The sequence below is a fragment of the Coptis chinensis genome, chromosome 1, assembly GCF_015680905.1.
Source record: "Coptis chinensis isolate HL-2020 chromosome 1, ASM1568090v1, whole genome shotgun sequence".
In the NCBI taxonomy this organism is placed as follows: Eukaryota; Viridiplantae; Streptophyta; class Magnoliopsida; order Ranunculales; family Ranunculaceae; genus Coptis; species Coptis chinensis.
In genome coordinates, this window is record NC_141456.1 from 43,089,457 (window position 1) to 43,105,245 (window position 15,789).

The 15,789-nt window shown below is 35.5% G+C and overlaps 1 protein-coding gene across 1 annotated transcript; it reads left to right on the plus strand.

Annotated features, from left to right (window-relative positions):
• Positions 1-2,040: 2,040 nt before the first annotated feature.
• On the plus strand, positions 2,041-2,998 carry LOC147524144 (uncharacterized). Its single transcript, XM_086602123.1, has one exon. The coding sequence runs from the start codon at positions 2,112-2,114 to the stop codon at positions 2,697-2,699; it is 588 nt and encodes a 195-aa protein (XP_086458249.1). The 5' UTR covers positions 2,041-2,111; the 3' UTR covers positions 2,700-2,998.
• Positions 2,999-15,789: the final 12,791 nt, after the last annotated feature.

A 15,789-nucleotide genomic window follows, 5' to 3' on the forward strand; every position in this document is an offset into this window, starting at 1 on the left:
GAAGCCGATACCAGTTTTTCATGTGTAGACCTATCTGCTGGCCTCAGCATATACTGTTTGTGGGCAATGTAGTGTTGACATGCTTTGATAATGTACATTGGCACTGGTAATGGTCGAATTGGCTTACTCGCGTTTGGTATATTATATATGCATCTATAATGTGGTACTGGTTTACAAAATTACTGGCTGGGAAAATTTAAGTTTATACACTTGAGGAATGTGTTAGAAACTGAAGGGTTTACATATATTCCTGAAACCGATCGAAAGTAGCACCCATTGATGGGATACAGAGTAAATTAGGAGTTATCAGGTAAAGTAGGATGCTTTACCAAAAAAAAAAAAAAAGGTAAAGTAGGATGGGATGACGGCTTTAACTGTTTCGCCAGTACAGTTAGTTTTGGGCGGGCGGGTACAGTGGAATATAGGCTTGCACCGTTCATGAAATGTGGTTATAGAATGGAATTGTTAGAGATTAAAATTTTTGTAGCTATGATTGGCCAAAAAAAATTCTGAGTTGCTGTTTGCTCTGGTGACAAGCCATGCTAATGATTTTCAGTTCAGCATTTTTAGTGGCATATACACTAGTATGGCTCAAATAGGCCTAGAAAATGAAAATTCGATATGCTTAATTTCTCGTAATTTTGAGTATATCAAGATTCAAGTTTGGAGTTGTAATAGGAGATAAACATTACAAAGAGGAAAAAATGAAGCTTAATTAAGAACAAGAAAGAAAGGAGTAGGAAGTACTCTAGAGTCCAGATAAGATCGAAAATTGAAACTAGGAAAGAAAAGCATTGAGGAATTAATAATAAACATTTGGATTAATGTTACTCCTTGTTGTATTTGATGCTCTTCATACACATCAACTGGCTTCATCATGGTCATGTGGTAATCAGTTCTAGTCAGCACTTTACAGATGTGGAATGCCAAACTATACACCTTGTGAACTTTTTTGGCATGTGGTAATCAGTTCTAATCCATGCACTTCACAGATGTGGAATGCCAAACTATACACCTTGTGAACTTTTTTGGCCTGGCTATTCGCCACATCCGTCTTGATTGTCGAAGAAGAGCGCAACAACTGGATGATAAGTTCAACCAGTCGGTATAGTTGATGTTGTTTTAAGACGCATCCTAGGTGGAACCCATCAGAAATTCTCCTTTATGCTCTTAACCCTTAAGATATCTCTTGGTGCTAAGATTCCTTTGTGGTGTGTATTAATTAAGATTTAGCTGCATAATAAGCTTTAGCCTATAGATATAACACACTTAAAAGTACATAAGATACTTTACAAAAAAAAAACGTGCATAAGATAAGGACATCGTTATTAATCAAGAATTCAAGATACTGATAAGGACCTTAAGATTTCACAGTTTATATCATACATATAAAATTGTGCATCCAACGTGTTTCCCACAGTCCATTCGACCATTCTGTTATTTTAAGACCATAAAATCAAGGCTCAAAATTCTTCCACTGAACACTGTATATTGATAACATAAAGTGGCATCTCTGAAGATCTCGAAATGATGAAATTGTTGCTTGGCCCATTACTGTCATAGCCACATCTACTTGAATCTGTTTTTTTGTAAAAGTTACAGAATATGCTAATTGCAAAGTTTCCATCTCCAAGATGTGGTTACTGTTGAATATGGGTTGTCATTTGTCAAGCAGTCTTGTACACTCAGAGTTATCTGAATGATCCTAGTTGTACTGTTGAAAATGACCATTGAGTTTCTTCATTGTGAATGACCATGTTGTTATCTGAAATGGTAGTTCTTTTATTACTAGTAGGCTGATGTGATTATGATAGTTATTGTATTGTGTAACAGAGTTGTTTTAGCGATCACTATAAACTAATCAGACTTGCAAAGTTGTATCATTGTAGTCAATATAGTATGCAAGATTAAATTCTAATATATTTTATACATAGTAAGATATGGTGAGAGATTTTCATCAATTTTTAATGAGTAAGAGAAGCTTCATTGAAAAGTAGAAGCATGAAGAAAAGCCTATATATATGTTAGCACTCAACTAAGGTTTCTTCACAAACAACTTAATACACTCTACTTCGTTTACCATCTGTTTATATTTCTTTCTGCCTCTCTCAATGGGTGCTACTCAAAACCTTTCCTCTCTCAACTGTAACTTGAAAATCATAAGAGCGAAAAATGTTGAATTCGTATCTGTAGGAAACCTCTTTGTGAGATATTACCTTCTTACTGAAAAAGATACAAGAATCCGCCTTACTAGCCGAGACATACCATCAACATGTGAGCCATGTTGGAATGAGTCCATAACTTTTGAGTGTCTAGGAGATAAAGATGTCATAAATAAACTAACGCAACAAAGCGTGGTGTTTGAGCTACGGTGGAGAAAAGCAGCATCAGCTTTTGGAAAGTTTGGTGGGTCCAAACTCTTGTTTAGAGCAGAGGTTAGGTGGAAGGATGTGTTAGAATCAGCTGAAATATCGATAGAGAAATGGATTACTTCAGCTACGACAAGCAAATTTGTTCCGGAGGGTTTTAAGCCACCTGCACTTCAAATTGAGATGAGAGTAGACCAGAAAGCGTTTCATATGCCGAAAAGGTGTCAAGTGAGATCAACAAAGTGGAATGAGTGTGGATGCAGAAATGGTTGTTGCCATGGTAGGGATGAAGATATCTTTGCACTGGCAGCAGCAATGGAGGTGTTGTAAAACAAGATTACAATATACACTGAGCATTGTACTTACTAGTTACTACATACATCTGAGGGTAGGGCTTTTTTGTAGAGTGGACTTACTTGTTAGTATTCTTTTCTTTTTTGGTTTGAAAATCGATGAAGGGAAGGTGATCGATACTTTCATAGAAGGAATTAATCTGTCTAAGCAGAGGTAGTTTTCCTTTTCTAACTGTGCTTTGTCTGCCTGGAATTGTTCCAATATATACGTAGGCGGTGCACTACACTAATTTTGATAAGTAGATTTCTCCTCCTTTAATACATATTGTTTATGGATGTCTTGCATGCCATCTATCTAAGATTTTCTGTACTGTCGGCGTCGTGACTTTACCTCAGCTCTCTTGATATACTTGTGGACACAGTAGTATTGTTAGACGAAATGGACAGAGTAAATTCACAAATGATCCTATAATAAAGTGATACACTGAAAACGTTGTATTATTGCACTCATATCAGAACTCAAGGTAACATACTGACACACTCTGTAACCATAGGGGTGAGAAACATGGATTGAGCAAATTATATACTTGGTTTCATGGGTATTTCTCAAAGGGGAAAACCTTTGGTGAGAATATGTAACTTTACTGTTGGTGTTAGGCAGACTTGTGGTGATGCTGATGCTATTTTATTCTACACAGTAAATAGTCATGTGGAAGTTATCTTAGTTCAGTTGAACAGAGCAAAACAGGGCACTGGATGTTTTTTTTTGGAAAAAGTTATGGGTAAGCAGACCCCCACCGGTTTTTATCGCAAAAGGGTAAACCTTACAAGCCGCCCTAAGAGTTGGATCATTAAAAGGAGGCACACAAAGACGCAATTAATATTGACAGGCTTCAAGCCTAACATACCTGAGATCACTAGACATGCTACAATCGAACCCTAACAAAGTAGAGATAAGAATCCTACTTCCTAGTCATAATTTCCTTAACAATCTTAGGATGATCTTTCCTAAGATGAGTCTGCTCTTTCTCAGAGTTACAAAAGAAACATTCGCAAGCACAACTAACACACATAAGTGAGTCCCAATGTGTCATCCCAAAACATTTTTGTGTAGTCCTCAAGATATCTCATCTTTTTTGTTTTTGGTTAGCGACTTTACCTTCTTCGTCATTACAAGTGTAGGTTATATTTTTCCTGAAGAACACTCTTGGATTCTTTTGCTTCTTTTTGGCTTCATAGTAGTCCATTGATTCTTAGAAGGTACTGCATACTTTGATGTTACATGTTACAATTGTTCATGCAAAGTTTTATGCTTAAAATAATGGAAACTCATGATTTAGATATGCAAGTATGGAATCTCAAAGCTATCATGTAGATATGTTTTGGAGGAGTGGAAGGAATTCGAGTTGTAGTTGTGTAGTAAATTCGGATAACAAGCTCCATGAACGACATAGTTCTGGTGGAACTACATGGTAACACAGCCACACATGATTTGAATACTTAATCATTAGGATAAGCAGATAGTTGAATGGAACATAAGGTCACATTTTTGACTTGTTAAAGTCGAAATCTAAGTTAAAGCCAATGGTTCTGCCAGGTTTCCAGCTGCAAACATTAGCACAGCTAAATGCTAGAGAATGAAGTTCTGTCAACATAGGCTGCTAAGTGAAAATGGAGTATACAAGGAATTCTCATGATTACGTAGTACGTACATAGCTACTGTGGAAGGCAATACTATCCTTTTCATGAGTTTGTTTTCTGACCATCTTCCTACGTCTGTTTTGTCAATACAGCAACATTGGACATTTGGACGATAGCAAACAAATGTTTCAGCTTTAAAAAAATTGTGAAACACGAGCTAGCTTGGTGCAGGTAGAGGTTGTTGCTGTTAGGAAACTGATACTGCTATTAGTATCTAATTATATAAGGAAATCTTTGTTTCTAAATTGTTTTACTTAATTTAGGAAGTATGTTGAAATAGAGTTAATTGCTCTCCTATATAAAGAGGTCGTTTGTAATTGGACTGGTATTCATTCAACTAATAATATTAAAAACTTTTCGGTGGTTTATTGATCTCCAATTAAAGGATCATAAGGTGGTTTTGATCTCCAATTAAAAGATCAACTTAGAGTTCTTCTTAATTTAAGTTAAGAACCTTAACATCTGGTATCAATAGCCGGTTTTTTCTGCGCCCCTGCTTATATTCTCTTTCGTTTCCTTGTTCAATCATCATGATAGTTAGAGAACTAGAAGACAAAGTTGATTTGCTTACTAATTGAATGGATGAGATGCAAGCAAACATCCAGACCACCAACACCAATTTGCAAGCTACTAATACTGCTCTTCAAGCTATCCAAACTTCATTAACAAACTTATTGCAGGGTCAAGTAGAACGCCAACCTTTACCACCTGTTGCTGGTGCCAATATTCCCTTACAACGGGGTACTGATGAAGCACATAATGGAGTGGTTATTCAGAGCCGTACTCTTCTCATTGATTAGTTCGATGGAAAAGACCCTGAAGGATGGTTGTTTAAGGCTGAACAATATCAAGATCTTAATAAAATTTCGGTTGCGCAGATGGTTCCCTTGGCAGCTTTATACCTTCAAAGTGATGCTATTTCTTGGTTTCGTCGGATTAAACAATCTTTAGGTATGTTGACTTGGCAACAATTTTCTCTTGCGTTATGTTCTCGTTTTGGTTCACGTAAGAACATTGATCCTTGTAGCTCCTTAGCTAAGCTTTCATAAACTGGTATTGTTAGAGAATTTATTGCTGAGTTTGAGCGCTTAGTTAACATGGTTCTGTAGGAACCGTTATTCAGAATGCAAATATTTCTACAAACCGCGAGAACCACGCGTAGCGGAATTAATGGGGTTCTCACGATTTTGAATAGAAAACATACCTTTGAATCCGATTTAGGTAACTCTGAGAATCCAAGCTTTATCAAATCCGAAATCAACACCTTGATCTTCTGTTGTATTCCTTTAGAACAGATTGGACGTTGTGTGGACAACGATCTACCAATCCCCTTTTTTCTCTCAAGATCAGAAACTAATTCAGATCTACTTTTCTTGTTTCTTTTTCAGAACAATGAATAGTAAAATAGGTTAATTTCGGCCAGAGAAAGAGTATTCTATTTATAGGCTACAACAAGGACCATGAGGAGAAATTAGGGTTGGGCCTCCTGACGGGCTTGGGCTTTCCATGTTCGCCCCGAACACACGGCCCAAGTCCGTCAACAAATGACTTATTCCACTAAAGGCCATTGTTGCACTACCGCCCTAATCCCAAATTACGTGTCAACGTTTATAGGCTCCATATTATATGCTCGTTGATCTTCCCGTGTTTAAGATATCGAATGTCCGTTGATTAAGTCAAGTTACTGACAACTACATTAATCAACTTCTTATGTCCTTGAGTAGTACCACTCAACCTCATTATCATGTCGGAATAAATCCATCTGCAGGGTTTACATGACAATCTTTTTGAGCTCCTCAAGGGGACATCATCAACCCGACTTCTTGCGGGACACAGATTCCTTCTATAATCAACAACAACACACCTTACATACAATGTCATTACCCAATCCATCGAGTTTGTTGATTCACCAATGAATCTCACTCATTGATGATTTAAAGTAATGTACAATGCACGTAAGTGCCCGTTATTATATCCGATTAGGAGGACAAACATCTATAATAATAGAGGCGTTTGTTCTCTTATATAGTCGATATAATGAGAAAACAACCTCACTTGGTCATGTTCAATACACACAAAGTGTACTAGTGTAATCCTATAGTCAAGATAGACTAATACAAGATTATACTACAACCCGTATTTAATGGTTTGTCCAAATCCATCTAGGTTGTGAGCGATTACTTATACTTTATAAGGTACTGATGATATGATCTTCTGTGTGTTCATACCATATCATCTACAACATAAAGTATTAGACACATGCATATAACTAATAACATATATAATATGCATAACATTTGCCTATATAATTCTCATTCAAAAAATGAAGAATTAGAGTTAATACAAAAGGAATGCTTTTAGTATATAACCTTATCAGGTTCCTAATTTGCTGGAATCATCACATCAAGTTAGTATGTTTCTCTCTGGTCTCCATGCTGATATAAGTGCCGACATTCACATGCTTCGTCTTTTCACTTTAACTGATGCTTTTGAGTTATCTCTTTGCCAAGAAGAAGCAATTATTGCAACTGTTGCTTTTAATGCAACAAAGGTGACTGCTTCTCGGGTGTCATCTTCTCGGCCTTCTACGGTGCCTGCTAGTTCTTCAAAGCCCCTTATACAGTTGCCTGCTAGTTCTTCTGGTGTTAAAATGTTATCATGGGCTGAATGAAAAGAACGACGAGAGAAAGATTTGTGTTTCAATTGTGATGACGTTTACAAGCCAGGTCATCGGTGTCAAAAGCCTCAATTGTCTCTCTTAGAAGGTGAGCTAATGGTTGAGGACATTACATCTCTTGAATCAGAAACTGAGAATGTTAGTGGCAGTGAATATCCAAATTCAGAAAATCTCTTTACATGCTCTTATGGATTCCACTCATCCGAAACTATCATATCAATCGGGTACTCAAGAATAGATCCATTACAATTCTCATTGATTCAGGTTCTACCCATAATTTTCTCCACCAGTCTATTGCTAAACAATGTGGTTACTCCATTCAACGTGACAACAAATTGCGTGTAATGGTGGTTAATGGTAGGTTTTTTAATAGTATTAGTAAATGTCAAGATGTTCACCTTAGTTTGCAAGGCTATATTTTCACCACTGATTTTTTCCTTTTGGCTATAAGTGGATGTGACATGGTTTTGGGTACCCAATGGTTAAAATCCTTAGGCTCCATTGCTTGGAATTTCAGCGATTTACTTATGAAATTTACAATGGATAGTAAAGATTTTACATTGATTGGTGATGGTTCTCCTACTATCATGCTTATGGATTGTGATTCAGTGCATCGTCTTTTACGCTGCGAAAAATAGGGTGTCCTTTTCCAGTTGACCACTGATTCTTCATTAGTCACTAAATCAGTTCCACTCGAGATCACCACTCTTCTTTCTCATTTTTCAGATATTTTTAATTTGGTTCTCCAACTAGTTTTCCGCCAGTTCGCTCTCATGATCACCAAATTCCTTTGGCTCTTCACCTGTGAATGTGCGTCCTTATAGATATCCCCACTTTCAAAAAGCTGAAATCGACAAGGTTGTTAAGGAATTACAAGATGCTGGACTAATTCGAGTTAGTTCCAGTCCTTACTCTTCTCCAGTTCTCTTGGTTCGCAAAAAAGATGGGTCTTGGTGTATGTGTGTTGACTTTCGTGCTTTGAATAATATTACGATCAAGGATCGTTTTCCTATTCCTGTGGTTGATGAGTTATTAGATGAGTTGTATGGTGCTGTTATTTTTACCAAACTCGATCTCTGTCTTGGATTTTATCAGATACTGATGCATGAGCCTGACATTTCGAAAACTACTACGTTTCAAAGCTTGATGAATGACTTATTTCACCCGTTCTTGTGCAAGTTCGTGTTGGTTTTCTTCAATGATATCTTGATGTATAGTGGTTCTCTCTCTGCTCATATTGAACACCTTATCTATTGTTTTCAATATTTTACACACCAATGCTTATCTATGTTTCAATAAACCTTTGTTTCGAAATTATTTTGCTTAATTTAGGAAGTATGTTGAAATAGAGTTAATTGCTCTCCTATATAAAGAGGTCGTCTGTAATTGGATTGGTATTCATTCAACTAATAATATTACGAACTTTTCGGTGGTTTATTGATCTCCAATCAAAGGATCGTAAAGTGGTTTTGATCTCCAATCAAAGGATCAACTTAGGGTTTTCTTAATTTAAGTTAAGAACCTTAACAGTTGCTTAATTACAATCCAAGCAGCTAGGTGTTAAATAACAAATCACAACCTGTCGTCATCTCCGAAGTAGTCCCACACATCCAGCTGATCCATACGTACCTATACGCAGTGGCAGAGCCAGGGGGCCCAGGATACACCCCGGCTCACCCTCAACTTTCCGGGAAAAAAAAAATATACTATCAGTCGAACCAAAAAAAAAAAAAAAAAAACAAAAGAAAAGGGAAAAAACACACCAGAAACCCAATCAAAAGAAACCCCTCACGCACTTCACTTCTCCTCCTTAACTCCCTTCTCAATTATTCTACTAAAAAGTTTATACTCTTCTTGACTTCTTGTGGAGTAACTAGATAAGACTCACATTATTTAGTTTTTTGTCTTCTTTTTTTTATCTTTTTGTACTGATTCCTATACCATATTATTTAATGGCAACTCTTACTTAATTTCTTGTCGTGAATTCACTAAATATTTAGGTTTGCAACTGTAAGGGAAATTTGCCTGTTACGTTGTCTATTCTAGGTCCATTTTGGTTGTATTTAGGAGGTTTTTAGGGGAATCAATGTGTTCTAGTGTTAATTATGGTTGTCATTATTGTGACTTCCGACTGAGACCTGAGGTGTGTTTAATTAAATGGTGTAGTTTAATTTTTTTAGTTAATAGAGGTTGTGTTAGGGACTTAGGTGATAAGCACCCAAAACTGTAATATTAAACCCCGAGAGACATAGCATTTTGGTCGATTATGTGTTTAATAATCATGTAATAATTATATTTTTGTACTTTTGCAGGTTTCCGCAATTAAAATAAATATAGTGATAAAACATGCATCGAAGTATGGGAATACGGAAATATTTGAAGTTTCCCATTCAACCCCTGTGAAGCCCAACAAAGCCTGACTAGAGCCGAAGTTTCCAAAAGAACAAAACCAAAGGTCGAATCGGGTCCACATATAAAGAAGCAAAGAACAAACTTCGAAGCTCAAATCGGATAAATCTAGATGCCGACGTTGGCTAGTGAAGCTGCCATAACGACCGGCGATGAACTTTCATTAAGAGACGAAAAGTCGTAAAAACGCCAAAATCGACGCCGCCACTGGACACACTAAGTGGACCCACTCTGCGGGCCCAAAAGGCATGACGAGTCAGCATAGGCAGGTGGCAAGAGATGGTCACAAAATTGTGCCACATTGCAATGAGAGAAGACACGTACCTGCTCAAAATAGATGGTTTGAAATGAAATTGGCTAAAAGACGAAACTTTAATACGGAAAAGGACAAAACAAATGGGTAAAAAACAAAACTTTGATTCTCAAAGTTTTGAACAACTCAATTAGCAAACAAACAACATCAAATTAAACCGTCTTCAGTCTCCAGCCTATATATATGAGGGGTAGCCTTCATATATTTTCCTTCAGCATTTTCATGCTTTAGCTTCTGCCTAGTTAGTTTATTTCTTCAGGACTTAGATTCTCATCATTTCCATTCCAAAGAACTTAAATACCGTAAGTTATTTTTTACCCTTAATAACAGTCATTTTTCTTTTATAGTTTAATTCTGTCTTGCATTTATTTACTTAATGTATACAACAAGTTTTATTATTCCTTCTATGACCATGAGCTAATCCCCGAGGGGAGGGTTATCTTTGCTTTCGTGTAAAATCGGATTGACTCTTTAATATTCTAGAGTCACTACTTAGGAATTAGGCTTAGATTTGACATCCGGTCCCAAAATGATCGAGATCGTACAAAGTTGGATTCTTGATGCTCGAAACGGTCTGTGGACCCAAAATGTCTTCACGGTGTCGGTCGACAAACTCTCCAATTCATCCAAATGATGTGAAATCGAAGTCGAGAGCTGAAATAATATACCGTAGATGAGATATTATTGAAACTCTTTATGCTAGTGAAATCGACTTAGAGATGTGGGCATGCACTAGGGATCAATACTTTCGCGTCTCTCCGGCGAGGCCAATTAGAGATGTAGTGATGTGGTAATATAAACCTGTTGAAAAAGCGATTCTCGTATGAGTATGACTAACTCTCTCCCTGTTTCTCTATTTTTTGTTTACCTACATATAATCGCCGTAGTAATTTACATTATTTGCATTACCGTTAATTTAATTAAAACCAACTAAAAAGAAACCTAAAAATCCTACTTACTAAAAGTTGTAATTCTAGTTGTGAACCTTTTCCGAGCCTTAAGGTTTGGACGATCCCTTACTCGACCTATCCTACTAAACCCACATGAGTAAGGTAACTTGACTAAAACATACGACTATACGGACGTTGGACTTTGGACTTTGGACTTAGGTCTTTGGACTTCGGACTTTGGACTGTGGACCTCGGACTTAAGAAAATAAGTAACTGAAAACCAATAAATGTGTATAAAGAGTGTTTTTTATCATTAGGGACGAGTTTTTATGCCAGATGCAAGATCCCAACATATTGGTGTTCCTTATGAAGATTGAAAATGTTCCAACCCATGCTAGGGTGTTGGAAAATAATGACTGTAAATAGGTCCTTATGTGGTATGTGGATATGATGACTTTTGGTCAAAGGTTGTGGAAATGGACTCGTTATTCGTTAGTGAAGCTGGTAAACTCCGTATGTGATCTTGGTTAATGGGATGTTTGGTAGCTGCTTTTGTAGGTGTTCAAGAAGGAATTTACACCGTGATCTTGTTCTACTAGCGTTTTCATTATATATTTGTTCAATGGTGGGTTTTAAAATGTTAAAATGCTCCTATTGAGATCTTTTACTCTTGCAACAATACTCTGCTTGCCAGTTCCCGCCTCAAGTTTTTGCAAAGGGTTGCATATCTTAGCGTTGACATTTACCCGCTCACTTTAATATTCCTTGTTGTCTAGTTGTCTACTGCTTTCTACCGGCTCTTGCCCTCTTCTCTAGATATTACATTTTAGAGACTCTTGATCTAATGTTCCTATTGTATCATTTTATAAGATATTTGAATGTTCGAAATATAGTTATTTTGTGGTTGGGTTAAGTTTTAATTATTAGTTAAAAGAAATTATTATTATTATTTTTTTTTTTTTATTATTATTATTTTTTTATATGTTTGGTTGTTTGAGTGGCTCACCCTCACTCAAATTCCTGGCTCCGCCACTGCCTATACGAAGACTCGGCTTTTGCTTTAGCTACAAGTACTGAAGTGCATCCAATCTGAATTTTCTAATTTCCTAATGGTTTTAGGACTATTAAAATCCAATAGTCTTACGCGTTACCAGACAATTCCAAGGTGCTTGTTACCCCACAACAATAATCACAAACTTCTATATATTGGATCCCTTTATTTATCATGAAATCATTACTGATGACCCAAGTTTCTCTTCCACTGAACCTTCTCTACGTACTATTCAAGTAGCACATGCACCCCGCACCCAGCCCTGAAGATACAGAAGGAATCAAATCCATACAAGTCCGTTAATTCCTAAAGCCACAGATCTTAAGAAACAATAAAAGCAAGATCCACTTGATCTTCTCTTCCACTAAACCTTCTAGAATAATATAGAAATATAACCTTAAAGACTTAAAAGCAGCACCACGTACTGAAGATCCAAAAGGAATCAAATCGCAGTAGAGCACATCAGGGCACAAGTCAGATCTTAAGAGCCTAAAATATAAGATTATACATGCTATAGGCTCATTTTCAATGATATGCTAAATTAAACATGGTTTATGCAGCTCACCAACTAAAATCATTTTTTTGACTTTAAAGATGACCAACGAGGTTTTCTGAAGAAGCTATACTTGACTCAGTACTTCCCTATAAATTACTATTGTGTTCTAGAAAACTATACTCAATATTTTATGAGGTTCAAAAGTAGAAGCACCTTGCTTCCCCTCATATACGTACGTCGCCATGTAGAATATGTTTCTTCACCAACAACTCAAAATGATCAATGTTGGGCTTTATCTAGGGGGGATATTACTAAATAGTTAAATAAAAAAAGGTGCTTATAAATATGTAAAGAGGTGACGAGGTGTTACTAAAAACTGGAAGTAGAGAGATTGGGGAGGGGGGATATTACTAAATAATTAAATAAAAAGAGGTGCTTGTAAATATGTAAGGAGGTGTTACTAAAAACTCGAAATATGGAGATTAGAAATACAAACTCTCCAATGGAGAATATATACACCTCCACATAGAGATTAGGATTTTATGGCCCCTCTTACACATTAATAGTTTCCACATCCAAAATGGTTTCCAATGCAACAAAGTTTAAGAGTTTGTAAAATTAAAAAATGAGAAAAACCGGCGGTCAAAGTCCGTCGTAATTTAAAAAAAACAAACCGCACCTCACTTTGAGTAACGTCCGAAGTTTATTAAAACTGGGCCAACCAATAAATGAGGGTCTTTACCCGTCTCGAAAGCGTTACAATTTTTTTAAAAATAAAACAGACGTGAGTTTAAAGTGGCGTCAATTTAACTTTTAATTGGGGCGTTCTTCAAATGACGTCGAAATGTTTATTAACTAATAGCGGATGGAAATTCCCACCCCATTAGCTATTAGGCTTATCACCAGGATTTACACCCCCCATTGGAAACATGTTTTTGACATTTAGAGTGTAAATTTTACATTTTAAACAATTTACACCCTCCATTGGAGATGCCCTAAGGGGTAGAATTTTACACCTCCACATCAGTTCCACATTGGAGCCACTATGATTTTATGACCCTCCCTCCACAATAGTAGCTTAGAACTTGAACTGTTCCAATACAAAAACTTTACAAGTTTGTATTTTAGAAAACGGTTAAATGACGTCTCACTTCATTTTAGTTGCAAATGTCTTCTTATATGTCGCCCCACCAATTAATAATCCAGTTCAAGTGTACTCTTTTCTTTTTCTGGTTTTTGCTCACAAAGTCCAAATCTCGATCTAATAATCTGTCAACAATATCTCTCGGTAGTTTTCTTCTTCGAAGGATCGACTTTACGTTGATTATTCAAGTTCGCCTTGTTCACAGTCGATAGACATTGATATTGTGCAAAGAAGAACTACAAGAACTCCAATGTCTTGAATGTTTTCAGAATTGAATAACTCTCCAATTTCAACCTACTGATGCATCTAGCTTCTAATTTCTGACTTTATACAATATCCTTTGAAATTAAATTAGACAAACGAAAAAAAATTAAAACCCCATCTCAGATTTTTGAAAAACATCAACAAACAATTAACCAAATGAGAAGTGGGTATGAGAGTACTTGTTATGTGGTGGGGATTTTTGTAAAATAGGGCATGTACGTAGTTATGCACTGTTAAAGAGAGGATGAACAAGAATGTCATTGATTAGATTTGAGAAAAGAGGAAGCATGCATCAGTGTGGACATGGAGAAGATTGAAGTGAAGGGCAAAAAGAATATAAAAACTTACGGCAAGAAAAAAGATGGGAACTTTGGCACGTCAGTTAGGACACGTCCGAAGTATTATATATCTACTATCTACTATCTATATCGAAGCAGGACCATAATAATTTTCTGATGTGGTTGAGAGTTAGTTTTTTTCTCTCCCAGTGCATAATCTACGTTAAACTAACCTCAAATAATAATTAAAGGAAAATAAAAAATTGGATGCAAATATATCAAACTAACAAAAAAAAATTGAAAAATCGGAATTGGATTTTTTATTAAATTAATTTTTGCAAGCTGCATTGAACTAACCTCGAGAAAAAATTAATTATAAATTGGAAACATGATTCGTGGAACTAACCTCATAGAATAATTGGTGGGAAATTTAAATCTGCAAATCGCAAATTGAAATAATCTCAAAAGAATAATTAGCGGAAAATCGGCCCGAATATAATTGCATCAAACTAACCTCAAAGCATAAATAATCGAAACTAGATCTTGGATGTATTAAACTAACCTTAAAGAGTTATTAATGGGAAATCGGAAAATGGACCCAAATGCAATGAACTAATTAATCTTAAAGACTAATTAACGAAACATTAAAAAATGGATGAAAATAACTAACCTAAATAAATAATTAAGCGAAATTATAAATTTGATGTAATTGCATTGAACTAACCTCAAAAAATAATTAATCGAAAACTTGATGCAAATGCATTGAACTAACCTCAAATAACAATTAACATAAAATCTTTGATGAAATTGCATTGAACTAACCTCAAAAATAATTAACGGAAAACCAAAAGCTGGGTGCAACTACATTAAACTAAAATCGAGAAATTAACTAATGGAAAATCGAAATTGGATGCAAATGCATTGAAATAACCTCAAAAATAGTTAATCGAAAATCGAAATTAAATGTAAGCTGCATCGCACTTACCTCAAAGCATAAATCTGAGTATTAGGAACCCAAAAATGAAAGTGAGTTTATAAAACAACTCAATGCAAACCGTATAGAAATTGTAAAACTATCGAACTAACCTAGAAAAATAATTGACTGGAAATCGAAACCTGATGCGATGTATTGAACTAACCTTTGATTTATTAACGGGAGATTGGAACTTGGATGCAAATGCAATGAACTAATCTCAAATACTAATTAACAAAACATTGAAAACTGGATGCAAATTTTGAATTAACTTTAAATGAATAACTAAAGGAAAATCATAAAAGTAGATGCAATTGCCTTCAACTAATCTCAAATAATAATTAACGGAAAATCGAAACTTGATGCAACTGCATTGAATTAACCTCAAAGAATAATTAATGAGAAATTGAAAACTGGATGCAACGTCTAACCTCAAAAATAAAAACTTGATGCAAATGCATTGAACTAATAACCCTAAAACATATTTATATTATATGTAGGGGAAATAAATATCTCGACAAATATAGTTTTGCATTTAAGTAGTGTTTATCTTAATTCTTTTATTGTGATTGGAAATGTCTTGCTATTCAAGTAGCTTCAATATTATCTTAATACAATGGATATTCTCACAAAACTTCAATCAAACTTCTATTGTTAAACCTAACAATAAAAAGAAGTCGATGAATTTTATCAAGGTTTGATGCTTTCTTTTTATAGAAAGTGGTGCAAGAAATTTAAATGAGTAATTAATATAATTTTTCATATCTCATAGCTATACATAGCTGTAATATTTTTAGAATAATTTAATATAACGACACCCGTTTGTAGGACACGTTCATGTGATAAATCTTTTCAAGTGGGAGTAGTGTATTCTTTGAGGATATGGAAACAATCAATCTGTTTTAGAGATTTGTACACATTAGTAATGTAA

Bases quoted from the DNA above. Each gene is read 5' to 3' on its own strand.
- LOC147524144 (XM_086602123.1), top strand. From the start codon at position 2,112: ATGGGTGCTACTCAAAACCTTTCCTCTCTCAACTGTAACTTGAAAATC.